The sequence below is a fragment of the Cynara cardunculus genome (assembly GCF_001531365.2).
Source record: "Cynara cardunculus var. scolymus isolate 2C chromosome LG 10, CcrdV1, whole genome shotgun sequence".
Taxonomy (NCBI): domain Eukaryota; kingdom Viridiplantae; phylum Streptophyta; class Magnoliopsida; order Asterales; family Asteraceae; genus Cynara; species Cynara cardunculus.
Window position 1 is genome coordinate 17,933,209 of NC_037537.1, and position 25,617 is coordinate 17,958,825.

At 36.7% G+C, this 25,617-nt stretch overlaps 3 protein-coding genes and 2 pseudogenes across 4 annotated transcripts; 2 read left to right on the plus strand and 3 right to left on the minus strand.

Moving 5' to 3' along the window:
- Window positions 1-1,865: 1,865 nt before the first annotated feature.
- Window positions 1,866-4,673, plus strand: LOC112520375 (pentatricopeptide repeat-containing protein At3g03580). Its single transcript, XM_025128746.1, has one exon. It carries the CDS (start codon window positions 1,980-1,982, stop codon window positions 4,671-4,673), a length of 2,694 nt encoding a protein of 897 aa, XP_024984514.1. The 5' UTR covers window positions 1,866-1,979.
- A 5,495-nt stretch (window positions 4,674-10,168) lies between these two features.
- LOC112519558 (probable glutathione S-transferase) lies at window positions 10,169-13,045 on the minus strand. 2 transcript variants are annotated; one of them, XM_025127753.1, is made up of 2 exons: window positions 12,623-13,045; window positions 10,169-10,658 (listed from the first exon to the last, which is right to left on the minus strand). In XM_025127753.1, exons 1-2 carry the CDS (start codon window positions 12,932-12,934, stop codon window positions 10,284-10,286), a joined length of 687 nt encoding a protein of 228 aa, XP_024983521.1. In that variant the 5' UTR covers window positions 12,935-13,045; the 3' UTR covers window positions 10,169-10,283. The 2 variants fall into 2 exon arrangements, with proteins under 2 accessions (XP_024983521.1, XP_024983520.1); XM_025127752.1 differs by lacking the exon at window positions 10,169-10,658 and adding an exon at window positions 11,431-11,881.
- Window positions 13,046-14,753: 1,708 nt separating this feature from the next.
- On the minus strand, window positions 14,754-15,922 carry LOC112520061 (annotated as a pseudogene).
- A 1,598-nt stretch (window positions 15,923-17,520) lies between these two features.
- On the plus strand, window positions 17,521-19,535 carry LOC112520062 (pentatricopeptide repeat-containing protein At2g35030, mitochondrial-like). The gene has a single exon (XM_025128365.1). The coding sequence runs from the start codon at window positions 17,521-17,523 to the stop codon at window positions 19,468-19,470; it is 1,950 nt and encodes a 649-aa protein (XP_024984133.1). The 3' UTR covers window positions 19,471-19,535.
- Window positions 19,536-23,477: 3,942 nt separating this feature from the next.
- Window positions 23,478-25,324, minus strand: LOC112520063 (annotated as a pseudogene).
- Between the last annotated feature and the right edge of the window lie 293 nt (window positions 25,325-25,617).

Below are 25,617 nucleotides of genomic sequence, written 5' to 3' on the forward strand. Positions count from 1 at the left end.
GAAAAAAGAAAATAAGAATTGTTCTTTTTCTTACTAAAAAAAATATTATTTTTTAAAGAATATATTATATTTGTTTAAAAAATTTTACTTGACGTATAAATATATTAAATTAATTAAATTTTTTTTTAAATTATTCATTAATATGTCAATATTCAAAAATTGTTGATCACAATTTATCTCTGTAACTCTTCAAAAAGAACTTTAAAGATATGTATTTTTTTGAACAACATAAAATAAGAAGTGTTACCTTTTTTACAAACAAAATATATCTCGAAAATAATTTATCATATTTATTTAAGAAATATTTTACTATAGAATATTTAATTTCATGCAATTTAACAAAAAAAAAAATCAAAAAAATTAAATTTTTTTAAAATTATAGCAATGAAAAATAAAAATCACTAATAATAATTTGAAATAGCTTTTATTTTTTATTTTAGTTAAGTCATCAAAATGATGTGTTATCCACATCATTTCATTAAAGTCAAACAAACAAAAAAGGTCAAGGGGTTAACCGGTTTAGAAGCTAACAAGTTATCCACTGCCATAATAGGTAGATTTTTAAAGTACAATGCCTTAATAAAAAATAATTTAAAAGTATATTGTTGTAATAAGGAAAAACAAAAGTAAAATATTATAATAAGAAAATTTATAAAAATAGGTTGTTATTTCATTAATTTAACCTTAAAATTGAATACAATTCATGTCCTTGAATACATTCTCCTTTTTCGTATCCCAAAAGCTCAGTTGACACCGTCTATTAATGGCTCTTTCGATTATTGCATAACTACAAGTGAAACAAAAAAACCTTCTATAAGAAGGGATGGGTCCAGGTGCCTTCTACATTTCTTAAACAAATTTGTAAGTTAAAAACAACCACGGTCCGTTTACCAAATACTTATCGGATCAACGCTTATTGATATCATTTACTTTTACATTTGAGTATGGTAAAGACTAATAATCTAACCTGGTAAGACTTTAAGGGGCATAGAAAGGACCAAGAATCTAACCCCGTAAGAGGAATAGCAAGGACTAAGAGTGAAAGAAAAACTATCTAGTTTAAGACACTTAAGAGTCGTTTATCAAATGCTTACCTGAGTAAGTGCTTATCAAATCACATTACCTTACCGGATGAGTAACGCAAGGACCAAAAATCTTACCTGGTAAGAGCGAAGACAAGGACCGAGAGTCATACCCGGTAAATGAAGACGACGACTCTTACATGGTTAGCGCTTACCAGGTAAATTGTTGGATATGATGCCGTTTTAGTGGACTAAAATATTACCCGGTAATTAAGTAATAGTGTTGAATTTACCCGGTAAACGCGTACCGGGTAAATGTTTAAGTAAACGACCCCTTACTAGTAATCCAATTTGATGGCCCAGAATGTTACATGATAAGATAAATGAGAGTATGATTCTTGCCGGTAAGCGCTTACTCAATAAGCATTTAGTAAGGTGACCCCTAAAAACAATATAGATTCTTCCACCAAGTAAATCTGTCACGCTTGGTAAGTAATGCGAAGTCTCCAACATTTATAAGAGGTCGTTTACTAAACGCTTATCCATTAAGTACTTACCGGGTAATTTTCCTTACCGGATGAACATGACAAAAGCTAAGAATCTTATCCGGTAACAACGATGATAAGGATAGAGAGTCTTGCTCGATGGTGGAACAACTTGCTGTTGATAACTAACATGAATGGTTATAACAAGCAAAAGTTCAATCACAATGAAATCAAGCTAATGAAAGTGAAGGTTAAAACAACAAAGAGGCCACAATATACAAGAGACCTTATTATATCAATCTTTTAAACGCAACCTCACCTTCCCTGTAAACCCACGCTCATTGCAACTCCAACATTTCTCAGCCCAAGCAACAGAGAATTCAAGCTGAACTTTCCTGATGATCTCCAAAACACGACATTAGTGGTGGTTATAAATGTGAAGATTCCAATCAGAGCAGTTCTTATGTGTTGAATGTTTGAAATAATGCGACCGTTGAACTTGAAGTTGCATCCTTTCGCCCAACAAATTCAAGAATTTCTCTACGTTTCAATCTCAAAAGCACTGTCTTTAACATCAGATATTAAAGAACTTCGCAAAATTCATTCAATTTTAGTTACTTCGGGACTCGATCGAACAGTTTTCTTCTCTGGCAAACTCATCAGCAAATACGCCCAACTGAAAGACCAACATTCATGTTCATCGGTTTTCGTCAGCGTTTCGCCTACGAACAATGTCTATCTTTGGAATACGATCATAAGAGCGATGACCCATAATGGGTTATTCTTAGAAGCATTGGATCATTATTTAAAGATGAGGGTTTTGAATATAAAACCCGATACGTTTACTTTTCCTTCGGTGATTAATTCTTGTGCGTGTTCAGGGCAGTCTGAAATAGCTAAGATTGTTCATCAACATGTTTTGGTATTGGGGTTTGGATCAGATTTATATATCAGCAATGCGTTAATTGATATGTATGCAAGACTATATTCGCTGGACATAGCACGCCGGGTGTTTGATGGAATGTCAAAGAGGGATGTTGTTTCTTGGAATAGTCTGGTTTCAGGTTATAGTGCCCATGAGGAATGGGAGGAAGCTTTAGAAGCGTTTTACCAATCTAGAACAGCTGGTGTGACACCGGATTCGTTTATGGTGACGAGTATTCTTCCTGCTTGTAGTGGGCTGGGTGTGATTATGGATGGTCAAATGGTTCATGGTTTGTCGGTGAAACTTGGGATTGATATCGATACAAGAGTGTGCAATAGTCTTCTTTCGGTGTACTTCAAATCCAACAACTTAAAAGAGTCTGACAGGGTTTTTAACGAGATGGCTGTTAGAGATACCATTACTTGGAACACTATAATCACTGGGTACTCTCAAGCATGCCTGTATCAGGAGTCGATCAAGTTGTTTATGGAGATGCTGAATGAACACAAACCGGACCTCTTAACAGTTACTTCTGTTCTCGGTGCCTGCAGTCACATTGAGGACTTGAAATCGGGAAAATTTGTTCATAATTACATGGCTGTAAATGGGTATGAATGTCACACGACAGCAAGTAATATCCTTATTGATATGTATGTAAAATGTGGTAATTTGCCAGCAGCAAGGGAAATTTTTAACAAAATGAAAAGCAGGGATTTGACGTCATGGAACTCCTTAATCAACGGTATTATTAAAGCAGCACAATATGAGGAAGCATTGGCAACTTTTGGGGCAATGAAAATGGACACAAAACCTGATTTTGTTACATACGTGACAATTCTTCCGGTGTGTGTACTGCTGAGGAGCATAAAGTTAGCAAAGGAACTTCATTGTGAAACAATTAAATCGGGATTTAATGCCAGTGTGATTGTGAAAAACGCTCTCATTGACGTTTATGCTAAATCTGGCAAGATGGACGATGCATTGAACCAATTTGAGGATATGAAAGATCGTGATACCGTATCATGGAATACCATTATTGCTGCATGCTCTCATTCTGAGGAATACGATTTAGGGTTTAGAATGATTAGTCGAATGAGAATTGAGGGAATACCACCAAATGAGGTCACTATTTTAAGTACATTGCCTTTGTGTTCAAGTTCTGGAGCGAAACGACAAGGCAAAGAGATTCATGGCTGTGTTTTCAAGTCGGGTTTCATGTCAAATATTCCAATTGCCAATGCACTGATCGAAATGTACTCAAAATGTGGCATTTTGAGAAATTCGATCCTGATATTTGAGCGTATGAAAAGCAGAGACGTTGTGACGTGGACGGCATTGATCTATGCATATGGGATGTATGGTGAAGGCAAGAAGGCCACAACAGCATTTGAGAATATGAAAGCTGCAGGTGTCATTCCTGATCAGATTGCATTTCTAGCCGTTATCTTTGCTTGTAGTCATTCGGGCTTGGTTGAAAAAGGGCGTTTTTACTTCAACCAGATGAAGAAAGATTACAAGATGAATCCTAAGATTGAACACTATGCATGTTTTGTTGACCTTCTTTCTCGATCTGGGCAGTTGGCTGAAGCAGAGGAATTTATTCTTTCCATGCCACTGAAGCCTGATGCAAGCATATGGGGTACTTTACTTAGCGCTTGCAGAGCAAATGGAGACATCAAGATTGCAGAACGTGCTTCAAAACATATCATCGAATTGAATTCAAACAATGCAGGGTATCATGTTTTGGTTTCAAATGTGTATGCATCTTTAGGGAAGTGGGATCAAGTTAGAATGGTGAGAAAATCCATTAAAGCAAAAGGACTTAAGAAAGATGCTGGTTATAGTTGGGTGGATATGGGTAAAAAGATCTATGCTTTTCGCAGTGGAGACAAGTTCTTTGAACAATATGAAGAGGTTAACCAGTTGCTTGAGGTTCTTGCTGGTTTAATAGCAAAAGAAGGGTATGTCCCTAACTTGAGGTCTGTTCTTCATGATGTTGACGAAGACGAGAAAAGAGACATTCTTTGTGGGCATAGTGAAAGGCTTGCCATTGCATTTGGATTATTGAAGACAAAACCTGGAACGCCGTTGCAGGTAATGAAGAATTTACGGGTTTGTGAGGACTGTCATACTGTGACCAAGTACATATCGAAAATTGTACAAAGGGAAATTTTAGTTAGAGACGCCAATCGGTTTCATTTCTTCAAGAATGGGTCATGTAGCTGTGGTGATTACTGGTGAAGATAAGTTACCAGCAGCCATGGACTGCAAGCTAAGGGAAAGATGAGTTGCGTGCAAGCTAAAGCACGAATGATCAATGGTCCGACCTACATTTTAGAGTAATTTGTGGTTAGAGTTATTAGATTTTCTAGAATTTATACTAATTTTGTTATATCTGTTTCAGGTTATGGCATTTTACTTGATCCAGAGTGACTTACTGACCTGGGAAGCAGATAAGGGTGGATGGATCGGGTGAGACAGGTATGAGGTACATTAGTTCAGCATTCTGAAAAATACTAAAATCTTGCTGCAGTCGCATATATCTATATTCATATAGATGTTTTTAAAGTAATATTGACAAACAACCCCAACAATGAAACATTACCAAAGAATTTAAAGGGATACCAAAATAATCTATCAACTTACTTGGTTGACTAAACTGTATTGAGATGCCATATCCTATGAACACATGGTCAACAAGCCTAGAGTGTTAGGAAAACTGAACAAGACAAGCAATGGATACTTACAACAGAAACAGGCAGCATACGAGTATTCAAACCAAGCAAAACTAACCCAGCATATCCACTTGGAGATAGGGTCTGGAGGAATAAAACTCTGCTGCCCCAGGATCCTATATCCTTGTCCCACCAATCACGTGAAGAGTACATTCTTTTATTTAATTCATCTTTTCATTCTCTCTCCTTAATAAAATGATGATTTGACTTGAATGATTGGTGGACATGGAGGGGACATGGAATTTGGGACAACGAATTTTTATTCGGTCTGGGGAGAGTGAGATATACGAATACTTGTCCTCTACCCTAAGAGTATAGTTGTTGTTTCCATAAAGACCTCCGGCTTGTAAAAGGTGTGTGAGAAAAAGTTGACCTGAAATTTTTGAAAGGCTCGCCAAAAAGTTCTTGATTTTTTTCAAGGATTTGAAAATAAGATTTCTGAAAAGAAGCAAGAAATTAAAGTATGCAAAATATAAAAAGAAATTATTACAGTGCAACATAGGAAAGGTATGAGAGACTACACAACTCTCTATCTGTCAAAATGTACAGGAATCCCTATAATTATGGAATATAGTTTCTATAATTATGGGATACTGTTACCTTCTTTGTCGTTATCTTTTCTGCATCTTTTTCTTGATTTCCTTGATTTAGTTTCTCTTTATCTCTTGTAAATACCCTATATATAGGGCCTTGTATAATCAAAGGAAAGTGGGAGAAATCATTATTCAATTCATCTTTCTTGTCATGGTATCAGAGCTTTAGGTTTCTCTCAGAAATCTAAAACCCTTGTTCTATTCTATTTCAGCCTTAATTGCTCTTCTCAGTGTGCAACCTTCATCATTGCAAGTGTTTCTGATGGAACAGCCTTAATTGCTGTATTTCCTTCGATTGAATGACCTTTTTATTCTCTTTTGCAAATCTCCCTACTTTCAACCAGATTTTATCACCCTGCTTTCAGTCACAAGGCATTATCCATGATTCTTCATGTGTTAACACACCCCAACAAAATATGGTAGCTGAAAATGATCATTTACTTAACACTACCCGAGCAATGCTTTTCCAGGGAAATGTTCCTAAATCCTATTGGGGGGAAGCTGTCCGTACTTCCACACACATGATAAACAGGCTTCCTTCACGTACATTAGGAAATAAAACTCCCATGGAACTTCTAGTGACTTTTACCCTCACTTTAGAACATCAAATGGTCTCACACCCAAGATTTTTGGGTGAATTGCCTTTGTTCACATCCACAACCAACATAGAAGCAAGCTAGACCCTCGAGCCATTAAGTGTGTCTTCCTTGGTTACTCATCCACTTAAAAAAGGTACAAATGCTACAATCCCTCATCCCACAAATTCTACATCTCTGTTGATGTCACCTTCATAGAATACAAACCTTTTTTCTTCAAGTCCTCTCTTCGGGGGGAGAAGTCAATGTTGGAAGATAGTCCTTGGGAAACTTTTTTTGAACCACTCAAAAAACTTGACCTCCCAACTCGTAGTGTTAGGCACCACATTAGAGTCCGTAGAGGAGGAACAAGTCGCATCCAAGTCATCCACCCCTTTAAATGAACCTGAACCATCCAATGAGCCAGATGAACCTGATTCAAACCCAAGTAGGGTCGTTGTCTCCAACAATTCTCCAAATTCTCCTCGAGTGTATACAAGAAGAAAGATTGTTCCTACGCCAACGCAAGTCCAAAACTATGACTTAGGTCTTGGGAATGAGAACACGGTAAGAGCTGATCCACCTTTACACACACAACATGCTTCCACCGATACCGAAGATGATCTACCCATTGCCAAGAGAAGGGACTAGAGAACGCTCTAAACGACCATTGTATTCATTATCTCACCATGTCTCTCTTGAACGCCTATCCCAAACCCACAAAAGGTTCATTATGAGTCTAAATACCATTTCTATCCCTACCAATGTTTAAAAGCATTATCAAAAAGGGAATAGAAGGATGCTATGAAGGAGGAAATGAGTGCATTAGACAAGCATGAAACATGGGAGATTGTTGATAAGCCAAAAGGAGAATACATTGTTGATTGTAAATGGATCTTTACAACAAAATATAATGCTGATGGATCCCTTGAGAGATATAAGGAAAGGTTAGTGGCCAAAGGATACACACAAAACTTATGGGGTTGACTACCTAGAGACATTTGCTCCTGTTGCAAAGATGAAAACCGTAAGAACTCTATTATCATTAGCTGCTAAACTAGGCTGGAAACTTTTGCAGTATGATGTAAAGAATGCCTTTCTTCATGGAGATTTAAATGAAAAAATATACATGAGTATTCCCCAGGTTTCAATGCTGACATGGACAATAAGGTGTTCAAGCTAAGAGAAGCTTCTACAGATTGAAACAATCTCCTAGGGCATTGTTTGGGAGATTTGCAAAAGTCATGAAGGAGTCTGGGTATAAACAAAGTCAAGGGGATCACACTCTCTTCATTAAACACTCGTCCACAGGGGGAGTAACTGCTCTCCTTGTCTATGTGGATGACATCATAGTTACAAGAAATGATGAGAGGGAAAAGATGGAATTAAAGGAAAGGTTGATGAAAGAATTCGAGATAAAAGAATTAGGAAGACTTAAATACTTCCAGGAATTGAGGTGGCATACTCCAAGCAAGGGATCTTCATATCTCAACAGAAGTATGTGACCGATTTATTGATAGAAACAGGAAAGAGTGGGTGTAAGCTGGTATCTACACCAATTGATCAGAACCATAAGTTGGGTGAAGCTAAAGAAGCACCGGCGGTTGACAAGAGAATGTACCAGAGGCTAGGCTGGTTGGCAGATTGATATATCTTGCTCACACTGGCTAGACATAGCTTACTCAGTGAGTGTAATTAGTCAGTTCATGCACGATCCAAGAGAACCTCATCTTCAAGCAGCCTACAGGGTACTACATTACTTGAAAGGTAATCCAGGGAAGGGCATTCTATTTAAGAAGGATAAAACTCTTACTTTCGAAGCCCACATTGATGTTGATTATGCTGGTTCTAAATTGGATTGTAGATCGACCTTAGGATATTGCATTTTCCTTGGAGGTAATCTGGTGTCATGGAGAAGCAAGAAGCAAAATGTGGTGGCAAGGTCTTCTGCAAAATCAGAGTTTAGGGCCATCTCTCATGGATTATGTGAGTTATTATGGTTGAAAATTATTATAAATGATTTACAAATCAAATGGGAAGATCCGACAAGTCTGCTATCAATATTTCTCATAATCCCGTTCAATACAAAGCATATTATCGACATTTCATTAAAGAGAAACTGGAAGGAGAATTAGTGTGCATATGCTTTGTGCCCTCAAAGAGTCAACTAGCCGATGTTCTAACGAGTTTTCATGGTCTTATTTCCAAGCTGGGAATGGAAGACATCTATTCCTCAGCTTGAGGGGGAGTGTCGAAATGTACAAGAATCCCTATAATCATGGAATATGGTTTCTATAATTATGGGATAACACATGCAAGTCGGACGGGAAGTGGTGTAATAACCAAAATAATAATAATAATAAATAAATAGATAAATAAATAAATTGAATGCAATTTAATGACGGGAAACTCAATGGTCATGAAACCTACGACCATTTATTATGGCTTATCGTTTCATATTCCGTGAAACCGCCGATGACTTAGTATATATATGGGGAGGTCTTCAAGCATAGAGATGAAAAAATTCTCGGGGCAAGAACCTCGTATAAGAGAGGTGAAAGATGAAGATAGTTTGGTGAAGTGCAACAAGTTTGATGCGTGTTTTTGAGAGAACATGAGGAACTTCGAGGAACGGTTTGGAGTTATGACCTGTATGGTGAGTTACACGTGATTTATTTTTAAAATGGTTGCATGCCTTATTATCCAAAAGATGTTTGAAGTTTCTCGAGATTTTTGATATGCTGTATATGCGTGAAAAGTTCGATATTTTTATAATATGTGTTTTAAGTACTTGTGTGTCAATGGGGATGTACTATGGTATGATTTTGTAAAGACGAGCATGCTTTGTGAGCTTGTCTAAGCCGTAAGTGCGGACATACTGTGTGAGTTCGCCAGGTAATGCTGTGTGAGGTAGACATCTCTCATGACGTTGTTGCTTTGTGATGTAGACACACACTATAATATATTTATTTTGTGAAAAGTATTATTCTCATCAAGGCATGCTAATTTATGAAGCTTTGTGAAAAATTGTTTATTATAAAAGTTGTTGTTCATGCATGAAAACCGTAGATTCACTGGGCCTAAGGCTCACCCAAAACTCTTTTAAAACTTTTTCACCCAGGCGGCTATTAGACTGGAAAGAAAAGTTGGATAAAGGGAGAAATAAGGATTATCATCAAAAAAGGACATGTGCAGATCAAGGCATTGTTCAATCGAATAAAGTATGTTCGTCAAGATTGTAAGTTTAGATGGTGATACAAATTGTAAGATTAGAAATTTTACTTCCGCTGCAATGTAAGTGTTTGATATTGGGATACTAGTTTTGATATATTTAAGTATTCGAAATTTTGGGATGTTACAAGTGGTGTTATCTTCTTTATGGTTATCTTTTCTGTATCTTTTCCTTGATTTAGTTTCCCTTTATCTCTTGTAAATACACTATATATAGGGCCTTGTATAATCAAAGGAAGGTTTGAGAAATCATTATTCAATTCATCTTTCTTGTCACTATCTAACATAGGACCCTAATAACCTGTATGACAACTCTGCAATCCTTCCAAAGTCCCATCCCAACCTCACCAAACACCCGAGCCTGCTATCCTAGACAAGGCAGCGCACAGGCATGTATGAATAAGAAAACAAAGATGTAATTTATGAAGAGAAAATGTATAATATAGAACTTATAAATCCAAATAATCTCTAGAAGTAAAATATTTTATGAGAAGTTGTTTGAACTGTTCTTATGATACTGGTCCTACTGTGTTCCTTTGTGTTTCTTCTCATCTTGTGAAGTTTGTAGTTGACACATATTACTAGTGAACATACTAAATTAACACGCGTTCTAGTTTTTCCCAAAACAAAATAAGAATCACATATGGAAGTTATCATCACTTTAAAGTCATTGATGATTATTGATGTACTGAGACACTCGCATCTTCCTAGAAATCTTCATGAAATCGTTCGCTTAGCTGCAGCAACAGAAATGTAATACTCACGCATGAGCCGGAACTTGGTAACGAGCTTCTCTCGATCTGGCCAATTTTCTTTGATTTCTGGGATGTTAGAAAAGTTCTCTTTCCATTCCAATATAAGTGGAAACCTCTCTTTATCTAAGAGTTTTATGCCACCTGTTTCTTCAAATATTCCGAGATAATTGGCAATCCATCCAAATGCAAGATCTAAGAATCCAAATGTTGCTCCACTGAAGAATTTCTTCCCAATTAGCTGTTTTTCGATTATGTCAAGGTTCTGTAAGGCAAGACCCTTGGCTTCTTCTTTCTCCATCTCTTGGCTGGTGTACGCATGAAATACCGATGGTGCGACCTACATTTAGAGGAAATTGCATGTTAGATTTATTCTTATTTTTATGCCAAACAACATAGGTTTTATGTATATATGTTTTAGGTTATGTCATTTTACGTTTTGAATGCTAATATAACTTGTGTAGCTGTTCCCGGACTTGGTTAGAAAGGTGCATTTCATTTTCTCATATGAATATGTGGCAAAAACAGAGCTTCTTTACGGTGATGTATCCACCCGCAAAATTATTCATTTGGCTGCTTTCTTCTCGAGTAAAAAAGTTTTCGATCACTGTACTACAAGAACCCTGTATTTTTGCATTGAACTAGAATATCATTAGTGATAATGTTCTTTTTTAATGAAATTTTCTAGAAATATTATTGAAGGAAGGAACTCTAGGAGTTAGGAATGTTTCTATCTCTTGTGGGTTTTTGGTATTGGGTGCAAATTGAAAAATAGTTGTTTGGTTAAGTATTCTGAATCAATAGTCTGATTATCATGTTCAGATAGAATGGTAAATCTTGACTTTCCGTGAAATCTTATGGAACCAAACCAAACGAGCCCGGTATATCCCATCCGGAGGCAGGGTTGGGGATTTACACAGACCGATCCTCAACCTGTTTACATGAAGACCACGGCTAGCAAAAAGTGTGTACGAAAAAGAAAGCTTGCCCAAAAAGTCTAAATGATTTGAAAAAATGGAGAAAAAATTGGAAAAATGGAAGAAGATTGAGGCTAGAGACGAAAAAGAAAAGAAGACCAAGGCTAGAGAAAAGTAAGCAACATCATATAATCAGAAGTAGGTACATAGTGAAGATACGACTATCTAAGGAGATCTTATTGATACCCTCATTTTCTCAAGTTTCCTATGAGGCTTCATATCTCAATTTGGTGTAAATGTATATCCCAAGGCCTTCGCGCATTTTGTGAAACTTGTGGATTAGAGCCTCTTCATCGGGCCAGGTTTCTTTGATCACTGGAACATCACCAAATTGTTCCATCCATGTGCATAGATTTGGAAACATTTGTTCGTCTAACAGCTTTAGATTGATTGCCTTGTTTATGACACCAGGATAACAAACCAGCCACCCAAACACAAGATCTAGGAATCCAAACACTTCCCCATCGAAGAACTTCTTTCCCTTTAGGTGTTCTTCTACAAATTTCAGGTTCTCCAAGACTTTTTCTTTGGCTTTCTCTTGATCCTCCCCCTGCCTCATAAAATAACGGAAGAACGAAGGGAAAACCTATATTTAAGACGCAAAATTTCTTAAAACATTTGCTTAGAATCTGAATCATTCTATTTACTAAAAAAACAGATTGCTTATCGTGGTTTAAGTAACGATCTAAACCATGGAATGTAACGAGGTTGAACCAAAGTTGACTGGTTCAGTTTGAAATTTTTTACACTTATTGGTTTGGTTGAGAGAAGTCAGAATCAAATTTACACTGAATTGTGATTAAGAACTCATCTATTGCAGGTTATGGCTCGATAGCAGTGGTGATTTTTCCTGGTACATTACAAAAGATTTTGCAACTTGGTAAACATGTAACCAACCTTACCCTACCTCCAGGTGGGATATATTGGGCTCGTTTGGTTTGGTAAAGCTAGGACCAAATATGCATGGCTGATTCATGTTTCCATCCATAACCAGGCCATTTACGCTAGCATCATCTGACTAACCGTTGGGAGTCCCACAACGGACCATAAAACCTGTATATATGTAAGAACCCCCTCTCTCTATAAGAGATCTTTTATTGAGAGATACATCAAAGTTCAAGATATCCTCGCACTAACAACACAGTTTTGGGATTTTCTTGGTTGTTATCTTCAGGGCCACAGGTGATTTTCTTGTGTCCGTCATCTTTAGGGCCGCATGAGATTAGTCAAGGTGCGCGCAAGCTGGCCCACGCGCCCATGGTTACCAATAAAAAAACAACAAAATTGATTGCAGGTTATTTATGGGACAAGAGTAGTAACAATTTACCTGCTCATCGTTAAACTTTGCCCAGAAACGTGCGGTGGCTCTGGCAAGCGGATCCTTGGGTAAGAAACGCACACCTTCGTTCCATGTCTCATCGATGTACTCGAGAATCACAAGTGATTCACAAATGGGTATTCCGTTGTGCAACAACACGGGCACTTTCTTGTGAACAGGGTTGTATTCGAGTAGCGAAGAACTCTTGTTGGCAAGATCTTCATAAATGGTCTCATACTCTACGCCTTTCAGTTTAAGTGCCCAAACGACCCTCAGAGCAAATGGGCTTGACCATGTCCTGAAAAGCTTCACCTCTCCCATTTCTCTTGCTTTCTTGGTCTAAACCTGCGTTTTATGGCTTTCTTATATATAGGGTGCAAAACCAAACCATTTGTTAGGATGTACCCCCTTTGAACATATCGATATACATATTTGCAGGTTTGATGGTATGTGTCTAGTTGACGTGGGACCCAACACAGTTGAACCACAATAAGTGAAACTCAAACGGTCGGCTTGGCTTGGCCTCATGAAATTCAGGTTCGGTCGTATTATAGATTGATCAGGTCAATTTTACTTATATTACTTACATTTGTCCATGCTGCATTTTCTATTACTATTTATGTTTGTTTACGCACACTTTGCTTGCTCTGTTAATTTTTCATTTGTTTGCAAGCTGGTTTTCATGGAAACTGTCTCTCTACCTCATGAAATAGAGGAAAGATCTGTGGTCATCTTAGGGGCCGTTTACCAAGCGCTTATTCGGGTAAGTGCTTATTAAGTCACAATACCTTACCGGATGAATATGGAAGGACCAAAAATCTTACTCGGTAAGAGCGAAGGTAGAGACCGAGAGTCTTACCCGATAAGTGAGAACGACGACCCTTACCACGGTTAGTGCTCACCTAGTAAATTGTTGCATACGATTATGTTTTGGTGGACTAAAATCTTACCCGGTAAGCAAGTGATGGTGTTGAATTTTGCTGGTAAACACTTATCCGGGCAAGCGTTTCGTAAACCGCCTACTATAGGATTTATTTGGTTTTGTTTTCTTAACATGGCCCTGACTCATCTGTTGATTGGACCACTGTTAATTGGCGTCATGACCAATGTTTGTTGCGCATGAATAGTATCTTGGCCGGCTTTTTTGTTTACTAGTTGTTGTCACTTGAATAATGGCATAAAAGCCGACCATAGGGGAAACACTTGATTTGGTTCATATGATAGTAACAATAATGATGATGATAATAATAATAGTAATAATAATAAGAGTTAATTGCATTTTTGGTCCTTGTGCTTAGTCAAGTTTCTTGGATTAGATCCCTACCAAGTTTTTTATTGCAAAAAAACCCTGCAGTATTAAAAAATGCTTGGTTTTGATCCCTCTCACTATTAGCGTTTAAAAATCGATTAAGTCAGGGGTTTCTGGTCTTTTTAATATTCAACTTTTTGTCCTTTTTTCTATTTTATTTTACTAGAAGGGTACTCGTGCAATGCATCGAGACACATTTTCATTTCAATGTTTCGTTTTATTTTTTATTCATGTCGCTATAATACGATTTTATGTGGTTTTGAGAAAACGATAATGTTTTATTTTTGAATAAAATATAAATTTGAAAATATCATATAAAATTTACAAAAAATATATCAATATTAGTATCAAATTAACTACTTAAAAGTTTTTGTTTGTATATTTTTTTAATTCAAATTTTTTATTATAATTTAATTTAATTTGATTTAGGTTTAATAAATTTCGATGGGAGCTCTTCTTGCAGCAATAACGCGTTGATCTAGTCGCCACCGGAACCACAAAGGACTACCTAAATTGATTTGTTTTTGCCAATAAGCTCCAATTACATCATAGGTATCACAAAAAAAAGGGGTATGTTTTTTTATAACGATAATAATTAAGTATTCTTGTGCAACATAGAAAGGAAAAGCTATTTGGATGCAGTATCCAAATGAATTTTATTACTTTCCAATTGAAGTAATCACCTGAAACATCCCCTTACTTTTCTTTGCATCTGATGCAATCTGGAAGAACGCTGTAGTAAATTAAACACGCTAATTATTTCACGCACACATACAGAAAACAAGTGTTAAATCTTATTAACAACTTCACATCTCACTTTCCTGTAGGAACTTATATCCCATGGCTTTTGCGAATTGCCCGAAACATCAGAATCACTGCATCTTCATCAGGCCAGTTTTCTTTGATCACTGGAAAGTCAGAAAATCGTTCTTTCCATGCACACAGATTTGGAAATGTCTCTTCGTCTAGCATCTCTAGATTGACCGCCTTTCTAATGATGCCAGGATAATAAGCCAACCACCCAAACGCAAAATCTTGGAGTCCATATGTTTCCCCACCAAAGAATTGCTTTCCCTTTAGATGTTCTTCTACTAGTTTCAGGTTCTCTATGGCTTTTTCTTTGGCTTCTTCTTGATCCTTCCCTTGGCTCAAAATGCAATGGTAGAACGGTGGGATAACCTACATTGAAACGAAGAATTTATTGAATTCTTTCCTTTAGAAGTAATGGGGGATTGATGGAGTATGATATTGGGCCTTGATTAACAACATATTTGTTAGGATATCTAGAACCCTTTTGGATCTTTCTCCAAAGACACAACAAAAACCTGTTGTCCCATGTTTGGTGCACAACACAGAACCTGATTGGGACAAAAATGTATTTTCTTTGTTCTGTGAAATAGGTGGAACAAAAATCTTGGAGACATTAACATGACGCTTGTAAACAAGTTTGATGGTTTGTGTTTAGCTGATATGAGACTCTAACAGTATTATCAATTGCAGGTCATTGTACTAGAGTAGTGATGATTTACCTGCTTGTCACCAAATTTTGCCCAGAAACGTGTTGTGGCTCTGGCAAGTGGATCCTCGGGTAAGATGCGAGGACTTGTGTTCCATATTTCATCAATGTACTCGAGGATTACCAAAGGGCCTTTGGCCTAGCGGTATTGTAGCCCTTGACCTTCTAGGAGGTCAGGGGTTCAAACCTCACCATAGGTGAGGAGGGTGTGTGAGTTTATTTGTTGCTTTTGCCGTATATAAATATTATATACTTCAAAAAAAAAATGTACTCGAGGATTACAAGTGATTCACATATGGGGGTTCCGTTGTGCAACAACACCGGGACTTTTTTATGAACCGGGTTGTATTCAAGTAGCAAAGAACTCTTGTTCTGTAGATCTTCATTGATGGTCTCATAGTCTATGGCTTTGAGTTTGAGTGCCCAAACAATCCCTGAGGGCAATTGGGCTTGCCCAATTACTGAATAACTTCACCTCTCCCATTTCTTCACCTTTCTTGGCCTAAACCTATGATTTCTTAATTACTTTTTATAAAGGTGGGAGTCCAAAGTGTTGAACCCATCGTATTACTGTTCAAAAGAGTTCTTGGAGAAAGAAGATTCCAATATATATTAAGGACAAACAGTTTAAGTTTAGCTGATATGAGACTCCAATACTGAAATGGTCAACTTGGTTTGGGACAATTTGGTTCAATGTTGGCAATGTCTTTGTACATCTTATTTTTTTAGACCATCTTTTCGAGTGAAATATACTAAATAAGTCTGGTTTGATTTGGTCGTCGTACTTCAATTTAATTTGATTAATTCTACGTAATAACCAATGTTTATTGTGCATGGGAGGGGGAGCATCTTGGCCTGCCTTTGTATTGCATGGATGATAACAATTGTTATTGCATAAAAGTCGGCAGGGCAACATCTTTATTTGATTCGTCTCATACGAATATTTAAAATAACTTAATTATATAAAAAATCTGTATTTTTTTCACAAGTCGGGGGTTTTATGACAACAAATGCTCCATTTTTCAGAGTAAATGACAAGTTTGCATATATCCAAACCCCATACAATTCTTAGTCCATGGAACATATTTATATATTGAGTGTGTTTGGTTTAAATATCTTGTGTTCGTGCTATTTTTTTATTTGCAGTTTCAGTTTATTTTTTATATTTCGGGTTTGTTGGTTGGACATAGTTGTAACTAGCTAGTTAAGTTAAAGATTAAAGCCAATGTTTACTAAAGGCTTACCTAGTAAGCACTTATCGGGTCATTTACTTTACCAGATGAACATGACAAGAGCCGAGAATTTTATCCCGTAAGAGTAATGATGAAGATGGAGATTCTAACCGATAAGCACTTGTCGTTCAAATTGTTGCATACAATATTGTTTTGATGAACTACAACCTTATCCAGCACAATATGGTAAAGTATTGAATTTTACTAATAAACGCTTATTGGGTAAACGTTTGGGTAATGGTCCCTAAAAGGAAAAAAATATATAAGAATAAAGTGTTGAGGTGTTAGTTTGTTTTAATTATTCATAGTCTTATGTTTACTCAAGAATTTTAATATAGTTAAATGCAAATAAACATACAATCTTCTAGAAAAAGGGTTGTGAATGTCTTTACAATGACTTAAATTTTAAATAATAAGAAAAGTCTAAAAAAATTCAATAAACTTTAGTGTTTGGATTGATTAAGTTTTTGGACAATTTTTTGGAACAAATAAATCAATAAACAAAGGGACTCTGACTCAAATTTTAAAATTGCATGTCTAACTATCGTTTCAATAGAAGCAAACGAAGAAAGGATTTTTTTTTCATATTTCAAACTAAAATATATAGACAGAATAAACATGAATGCAATATTTAAAAAAAAAGGACGGAGTTTGATAACATTGATTCAAATTTATCATAAAGTCATTGATTCATAACTTTTGAAGCCCTTTTAACACCTTTTTCTACTTTTTGATGGTTACTTGTGTTTTCTTTGATACAAAACTCTATTTTTTTCGTCAATTCTAAATTGGTATATAAAATTATAAATACAAGTCAACATCTTTGTAGTACACAAAGGTGTATTCAAATATGATTATTCCAGTCAAACGTGTGAAGAAAACGTATTTCCCATTTACAAGAATTCGCGCTCTGTATTCCGATGCCAACTCTCTGTTCCAGTACAACTCAAAAATTACGAGGTGTTTCAGAAATGGTGATATTAAAGCTGCACTCGATGTGTTTGATGAGATTTCAGTCAAGAATACCGTGACTTGGAACTGTATGATATCTGGGTATGTTAAAAATGGGATGATTTCTGATGCCCGACAAATGTTCGATGTAATGCCGAGCAGAAATGTTGTATCTTGGACAGCTATGTTAAACGGTTATGCCAAGTGTGGGAGACTGGATGAGGCCAGGAGCTTGTTTGACGTTATGCCTGATAAGAATGTGGTTTGTTGGAACGCTATGCTATCTGGGTATGTTCAGAACCGGCAAATTGAAGACGCCAAGAGGTTGTTTGACCAAATTCCGGAGAAGAATCCAGTATCTTGGGCGACAATGATCGAAGGTTGTTTCTGCAAAGGGCTTGTAGGGGAAGCAAAGAAATTGTTCAGTTCTTGCCTTTTTGAGGATGTCTTGATTAACAATGCTATGTTAACCGGTTACGTTGAAATCGGAGATCTTGAATCATTGTGGAAGTTGTTTACTGGAATGACTGAGCTCGATGTGGCTTCATGGACAAGTACCATTCGTTGTTTCACAAGGGCTGGGAAGATGGAGAAAGCCCAGGAATTGTTTGATGAAATGCCTACAAAAGATATAATCGCATGGACTGTGCTGATTCGAGGTTACCTACAAAATAATAAAATTAAAGAAGCTCGGAAACTGTTTGATGAAATGCCTCGTCGAGATACAGTTTCATGGAACTCAATGATCGGTGGGTATGTTAAAATCGGACGCTTAGAAGAAGCTTTTGAGCTTTTCAAGAAGATGCCAAAACATAATATAGTGTCGTGGAACACGATTCTTCAGGGATATGCACAGGATCATGATATGCTTAAAGCTTGGATCTTTTTTGACAAGATTCCTAATAAAGATCGAACCACTTGGAATATAATGATTTGTGGGTATCAGAACGACAAATCTTTGGATTTATATACCCAAATGCTTCAAAATGGTATCAAACCCGATCAGGTAACATTCACTGGAATGATTTCTGTTTGTGGATCACTTGCTGTTAACTGTTGGGGGAAAGCAATGCACTTGTGTGTCATAAAATATGCTTACGATAACGATCCCATAGTTTTAAGTTCATTGATATCCATGTACTCCAAATGCGGATTTATGAACGACGCTAATTTGGTTTTCGATACAACTAGTAGAAAAGATACAGTTTCGTGGAACGCTATGATTGTGGCGAACGCGTATCATGGCTCTGCCATGAAGTCTTTGAAGCTATTCTTTTCCATGACCAAATTTGGATTCAAACCCGACCATTTGACTTTTTCAGGTCTCTTAACGGGTTTCGCTCATTCAGGTATGGTCCATGAGAGCTGGAAGTTCTTTAATTCGATGGAAAAAGACTGGAACGTAAAACCTACAGCTGAACATTATGCAATCATGATTGATGTTCTTGGTAGAACAGGGATGCTAGCCGAAGCATATGAATTGGTTAAACAATTGCCAGTTGAGCTTCCGGTGTATACATGGGAAACTTTACTAAGTTGTTGTAGGGTCCACGAGAATTTTGAACTCGGGGAAGTGGTGGCACGAAAGCTTTCTGGCACTCGGCCTTTGGATGTTGGGATGGGTGTACTGCAATCAAATATATATGCTGCAAGAGGCATGTGGGAAGATGCGGCTAGCGTTAGAGCGTTGCTAGCATGTGGCAAGGTGAAGAAAGATTTGGCATGTAGTTGGATTGAATTGAAGGGTCGGGTATTTTGGTTTGTTTACAACGATAGATCGTGTATCCAATTGGAGGAGCTACACCGAGCATTGAAGAGCCTGTCTGCTGCAATGGATATATATGGTTGAGGTACATTATGTTTTATTCATAAATGAGCATATGCATAAATTATCAGCAGTAATCGTAAGATTTAGAAATATTTCTACACATTGTACAACTATTTCAAATAACCCTTCTGCCAAATCATGTAACTGAAGAAGTCAACAACACATTTAGTCATCAAATCCATTGAATTCACTAATTCAAAGCATCTGTTCAAATAGACTAAACATGTATAATGCATAAAATTAATATTATTCAAAGCATTAGTTGACATTTCCTAGCAATCTCATAAAATTCTACTCCATTGAAATCCATGTTGAAGCAAATATTCGAATGCAACTTCAAGTACTAAACAAAATCTAAAATAGCCAAATAAAAACCATCTGTGTGTTTACCCAGCATGTTCAAAAATTAAAATATCCTCTGCAACCTGAACCTGATTCTCGATTTGGTCTTCTTCAATAATCTCCGACTGCTCCGTTGCTTCTCTCGTGGTGTGTAACACCCTCCCAAGACCCTCGAAGCTGTTATAGAAAATAGACAACATAATGCTAAAAACGGAATAAACTAAAAATTTCATCATGAAATACAATGAAAGTCTAATGCCAAACGTTAGATCCATCAATTAAAAGCGGAAGTCTAAACTAAATAACAGGAGTCAATCTACTAGTCCATCCCATACCGGACTATTTAATATAGCAAATAATAACAAAAGCAGCCTAGTGAACTAGCTAACAGTTACGCCGACTATTTCCCTTTGCTGGTCCCCGCATGAATGCCTCCTGAGATACACAATATGGATTAGCTTAACAAAGCTAAGTGAGTTCATGAAATACTAAGACAACATAACATTAAGCATTGTAATAACATATTTGAATTGCAACAATTCACCAAGCTTATGACTGATCACCCATCAATCATGTTAGGACCAAATAATATGTAAGCAATATCTTGTATTGTATTTGGACTAAGGAAACCTGCACATCTGAACTGAACTGGAATGTTCGCAAGACCTATCTTCACATATCTGGACTAGAAGATCTCACTATGTCTAAGTCTTAAAGATTTTCCTATCTCTGAACTGTACTACAAGACTAAGTATAAGTCTTAACTCTGAAGTATAAGTTTTTGGACTGTCTAACTCTGAACTATAAGTCTTAATTCTGAAGTACAAGTCTTCAGACTTTATAACTGTGAGCTGTAAGTCTTAACTCTGAAGTATAAGTCTTCAGACTTTATAACTCTGAATTATAAGTCTTAACTCTAAAGTATAAGTATTCAGACTTTCTAACTGTGAACTATAAGTCTTAACTCTGAAGTATAAGAGTTTCGAACTCTGAAGTATAAGTCTTCAGACTTTATAAGTGTGAATTGTAAGTCTTAACTCTAAAGTATAAGTCTTCAGACTTTATAACTCTGAATTATAAGTCATAACTCTAAAGTATAAGTCTTCAGACTTTCTAACTTTGAAATGTAAGTCTTAACTCTGAAGTATGAGAGTTTCGAACTCTGAACTGTAAGTCTTAACTCTGAAGTATAAGATTTCGGACTTTATAACTCTGAATTGTATGTTCTAACTCCGAACTGTAAGTCTTAAGTCTTAACTCTGAATCATATCCTTACTAAATTTAAATTAAATTGTACTAAAAAGATTATACAAAATACGAGAACTTTTAAATTGTTAATTTGATATTAATGTTTATAGAAATTTTTATGGATCTTCAAATTTATATTTTGTTCAAATATAAAAACATTATCATTTTCTCAAAACCGTATTAATAAACCAAAAATTAAACTTTAAATGTTTCTCGTTGCATTATGCAAGTACGCCTCTAATTATTTTTTTATGATATTTTACTTTTTTCATTTTTCATTTTTCATCATTATTTTATAAAAATAACAATCACATATTAATTAAAAAATACGTTTCTAAATAAATTACACCTAATAGTTTTCTCTCATCAATATCTTCAAATTGAGCCTAATATTGAATATTTTTGGCTAATTGTTTTTACAAATTACACCATTATAATCATCTCCACAGTCCCATCACTTGATTTAATTCTATACATGTAATAAATAGATAATATTGAATTATCGACACACAAATAAATACCGTAAAACGAAAAAATTGTGTTTGCAAAAGATGAAAATATTTTTACATATCAACACTCATGTTTGCTGTCTTCACCTCAACCAATTGAAATTTCAGACCACACGGTTTTCGTGAGACCACTTTTTTACAATTGAAATTTCACAACAAAACACTGTGAAGGTAAAAGAAAATCTGAACCTTCACCAAGTGTAAAAAAGTGGTTTCACGAAAACAAACTCGTCTCACGTGATCCCAATCCTCCAAAAAACACCATCTTTTTTTTAAGACTCCATAAGAGACAGATATGAGGTACCATGATCAAATAATTCACAGGATTTCAGAAATGATCAGCCGCTAGCCGGCTTGTAGTTGCCTTTTCTACTCCAGCACCGCAATTCTCAAAGAGGATGGGCCGGTAGTATTTGTCTCCCGTAGATCTTCAAGTTTCGGGCATGACCAGATATCAAGGAACTTAAGGCAGGGGAGGCGTTGTAAGGCCTCTGAAACTAATTCCAACTCCATAAAATCAATGATGTCTAGAGTCATTAGAGATGGTGGAAGAAGAAACGATGTTGAAGTCACATCTTTTGCATTTGCAACAAATGAAACTACTCCTGAATTTTCTCCGAATAAGGTTAGATCAACAAGTGATGTTGGGTAATTTTGAATCCCCCATTTTGACATGGGCTTATTTAAGCATCCTATTGTTAGGCCTCTCAAATTAGGAGGCCACAACCCACAAGGAAATGAGTAATCCATACTTGGACAATGAGATATCAGCAACCTTTCCAAAGATGTGAGACTTTCCAAATGCTCATGAGGAAATGACTTCAGATTTTTACAATTACTTATTTCCAATATCCTTAAGCTCACAAGAAACTTGCACGCCTCCGACTCTGATTCACACAGATATCTCAATTCATCACATTCACCGATGCTTAGATCTTTAACTGCCCCAAGAAGCTCTCCAGTTAGTTGAGCAAGTCCTTCAATATTCTTTATTTTCAACACACGAATTGATGAAGACACACCAACCATGCTTTCAAAAACATCTTTAGAACATCTTTCTATCCATAAATCCCCAAGTGACGGTATTAAATCAATTGAGATTTCAACTAGTTTCGGACAATCTCTTATAGAAACAATACGAAGACGAGGAAACGATCTAGCAATTCCATCATTGCCCCCACGTCTAGTTGACCATCTCTCCCAACCTTGCATATCTTTAAATCTCAAAGTTTCAAGTGATGGAAATACAATTACCTGGAAAGAATCAGTAGGTCCAAACAACTCCAAACCCAAAGTCTTTACCCCATCCATGCCTTCCACAGACAACTCCTTAAGCGACTGTAGATATCCGAGTGCTGGTAAACATGTACATCTTCTACAACCATGTAATCTAAGTTCTGTTAACAGATCAAACAAGGGATTCCCGACCCAACTAGGAAATTTCATTCCCCCATAGAACAAAATCACCAGCTTTCTCAACTTATAATGAGGCCTTAACCCTTCAAGTACTTCATATTCACTCGTATGTTTCCCAGAATTATCAAAGTCATCACTCCATTCCATCACCAAATCATCAAGACCCTTCTTTTCTTGCAACTTGGCATCATTTGCTTGGATTGGACTTATCACTTTATCAAGCCCCTTAATGGAAAGCCGACCTTCAAGATCCGATAGACCCTTAAGCTCCGATATTTTAAACCCATTACCTCCTTCAATAATGACCTTAGGTAGAGTTTGTAGACCCGTCAACCCACCGATACCCAAGGGCATCTTGTTCAACATTGGAGTATCGCTGATGTCAAGATGTCGTAGGTTTATCAACTTAACAAAACTGATGGGCAAGTTAGATAACTTCTGACAACCACAAACCAACAAGCTTTGTAGATTATAGAGGTCACTGACTTGTTCCGGTAACCGTTCGATGTTAGTTTATGAAAAATTGAGGTATCGAATATGCTTGAGACTACCAATGGAATGTGGTATCTCAGAGATCGAATGATTATGTAGGCTTAGCACCTTTAAGAACTTCAGTTGGGGAAGTACTTCGGCAAGAACATTGTTCGATAAGTGGAGACGTGACCAGGAATAAAGTGAAACAGGTAAGAAAGTTCGCAAGCCTCTAGCTCTTTGTAATTCCTTGAACTTTCTATATGTTCCATATTCTTGACCAATAAAAGAAACATGACGGAACTTTTCGAAAGATTCATTCACGTCATACGAGTCCATTTTATCATCCAACCTAAAGAAAAACTCTCCAGCAACACTCGTGGCCAAGTCAATAATCAAGTCATGCATTATGTATTGCTCAATAGTTGACGTCTGAAAAAAGGACCTTGACTTTAGCTCTTCAAAATACTCACGACCCAAMCTCTCCTTCGATTTCCTTCCATTTGATTGGTTCAAGAACCCTTCTGCCATCCACAATAAGACGAGCTTGTTCTTGTCAAACACATAGTCCTTAGGAAATAAGGAGCAATATGCAAACAATTGCTTCAAATGTGAAGGGAGGTCATAGTAGCTTAATCTAAGAGCCGGAAGAATCTCTCTTCCATCGTCCAAATTCCATATCTCACTATTCAACACCTCCTCCCATTCATCATCCTCTGTTTTTGTCCTCAACATCCTTCCAAGCGTTATCAAAGCCAAGGGCAATCTTCCACATTTCTTCACAATGCCTTCACCACGCAATTTAAGTGTTGGATGCTTGTCAAAGTTTTGTTCATCGATTGCATATTGAGCAAATAAAGACATAGCCTCTTCTTCTGACAAACCTTGAGATCATAAGGCTGACAAGAGTTCATGACCGATGCAACCTTGGTCTTGCGGGTCGTCACAATAACTTTACTTCCAGGTGCCCCTACAACAAAAGGGCTTTGGAGGAGTTCCCACTCTCTATAGTCTTCGTTCCAGACGTCGTCTAGAACAACTAGGAACCTTTTGTTGGAAAGTGTTTCTTTAAGAGCCACATGAAGCAGATCTAGATTAGCAAAATCTTGATTCGTCCCGGCTACAGCTTGAAAAATAGCCTTACTGATATTAAATACATCAAATTCTTCAGAAACACAAACCCATGCCCGGAGCTCAAAGTGATCCTTAACCTTCTTTTCATTGTACACAAGCTTGGCAAGAGTGGTTTTGCCAATCCCACCTAGACCAACTACAGACACGATGCTAACATTTTGATTACATGCTTCGTTCCCCAACAACCTGTGAAGCAATGCCTCTTTATCCCCTTCCCTACCCATAACTTTGGACACATCAACATGTGAAGTTTCCTCCAACCTCCTATTTCTTCTGTTTGGCCTTTTAACATTCACATCCAAGCCTAGAKTATGTTTCTGATCAAAAAGAGTGTGCAATTTGKTCGTAATCTYATCTAGCTTTGAGCTCATCTTATGACCATAAAYAATGGTATGAGGGGTGAAATTAGTACAACAACCCGGGATTAGCTTCCGTAGCTTACCTGTGTTGGTGCTGGAGSTGGCATGAGRATCTTTATTYAATTTGCGRCGGATAGCTTCTGTGGCCAAATCATCGAGTATATCGTCTATTTGGTAAGCCAAATCCTGGAGATTACGCAGCCAGAAATCAACAGCTCYATCTGTKATGTGCTTGTTGGCTGCATCAACAAGTAGAGYTTGGATCTGGAGCAAMGTGTTGTTCCACTTGTCCAGCTGGGAATGGATACCTTCAGATCGAGCCAGCTTCATCAAGTCACCTGAGGCTAACTTCTGAAACAACACATCCATGACTGCACCCAGAATGATTTCAGCCATTGCAATCAATGGAATGATTGTGTCTTTCAATATCTCTTTGGGGGTTTGAATTCAAAGTGAAGAAGAGATTGAAATGAGCAGATGAAGCAAAAGAAGAGTTTGAATTCTGGGGATCTCATCGTTCATGATGAAATATATATCATAAATTAATATTTGTCATGTTCACACTTCTATCTCATCGAGGTTTCACATTTTATATTATAAATCCAAATCTGCTCACCCAACTTGATAATTTTATTCATTAATTATAGTTTAGAGATAGAATTTATGGTCCATATTGTTTGTCGAAAATA

Excerpts from the sequence above, each read along its gene's own strand:
- LOC112520375 (XM_025128746.1), top strand. The coding sequence starts at position 1,980 with ATGTTTGAAATAATGCGACCGTTGAACTTGAAGTTGCATCCTTTCGCC.
- LOC112519558 (XM_025127752.1), bottom strand. The coding sequence starts at position 12,934 with ATGGGAGAGGTGAAGCTTTTCAGGACATGGTCAAGCCCATTTGCTCTG. Across the intron at positions 11,882-12,622 it reads CAAAGTTTAACGATGAGCAG|GTTTTCCCTTCGTTCTTCCG; the intron begins GTAAATTGTTAC and ends TCTTAAATATAG.
- LOC112520062 (XM_025128365.1), top strand. The coding sequence starts at position 17,521 with ATGATTATTCCAGTCAAACGTGTGAAGAAAACGTATTTCCCATTTACA.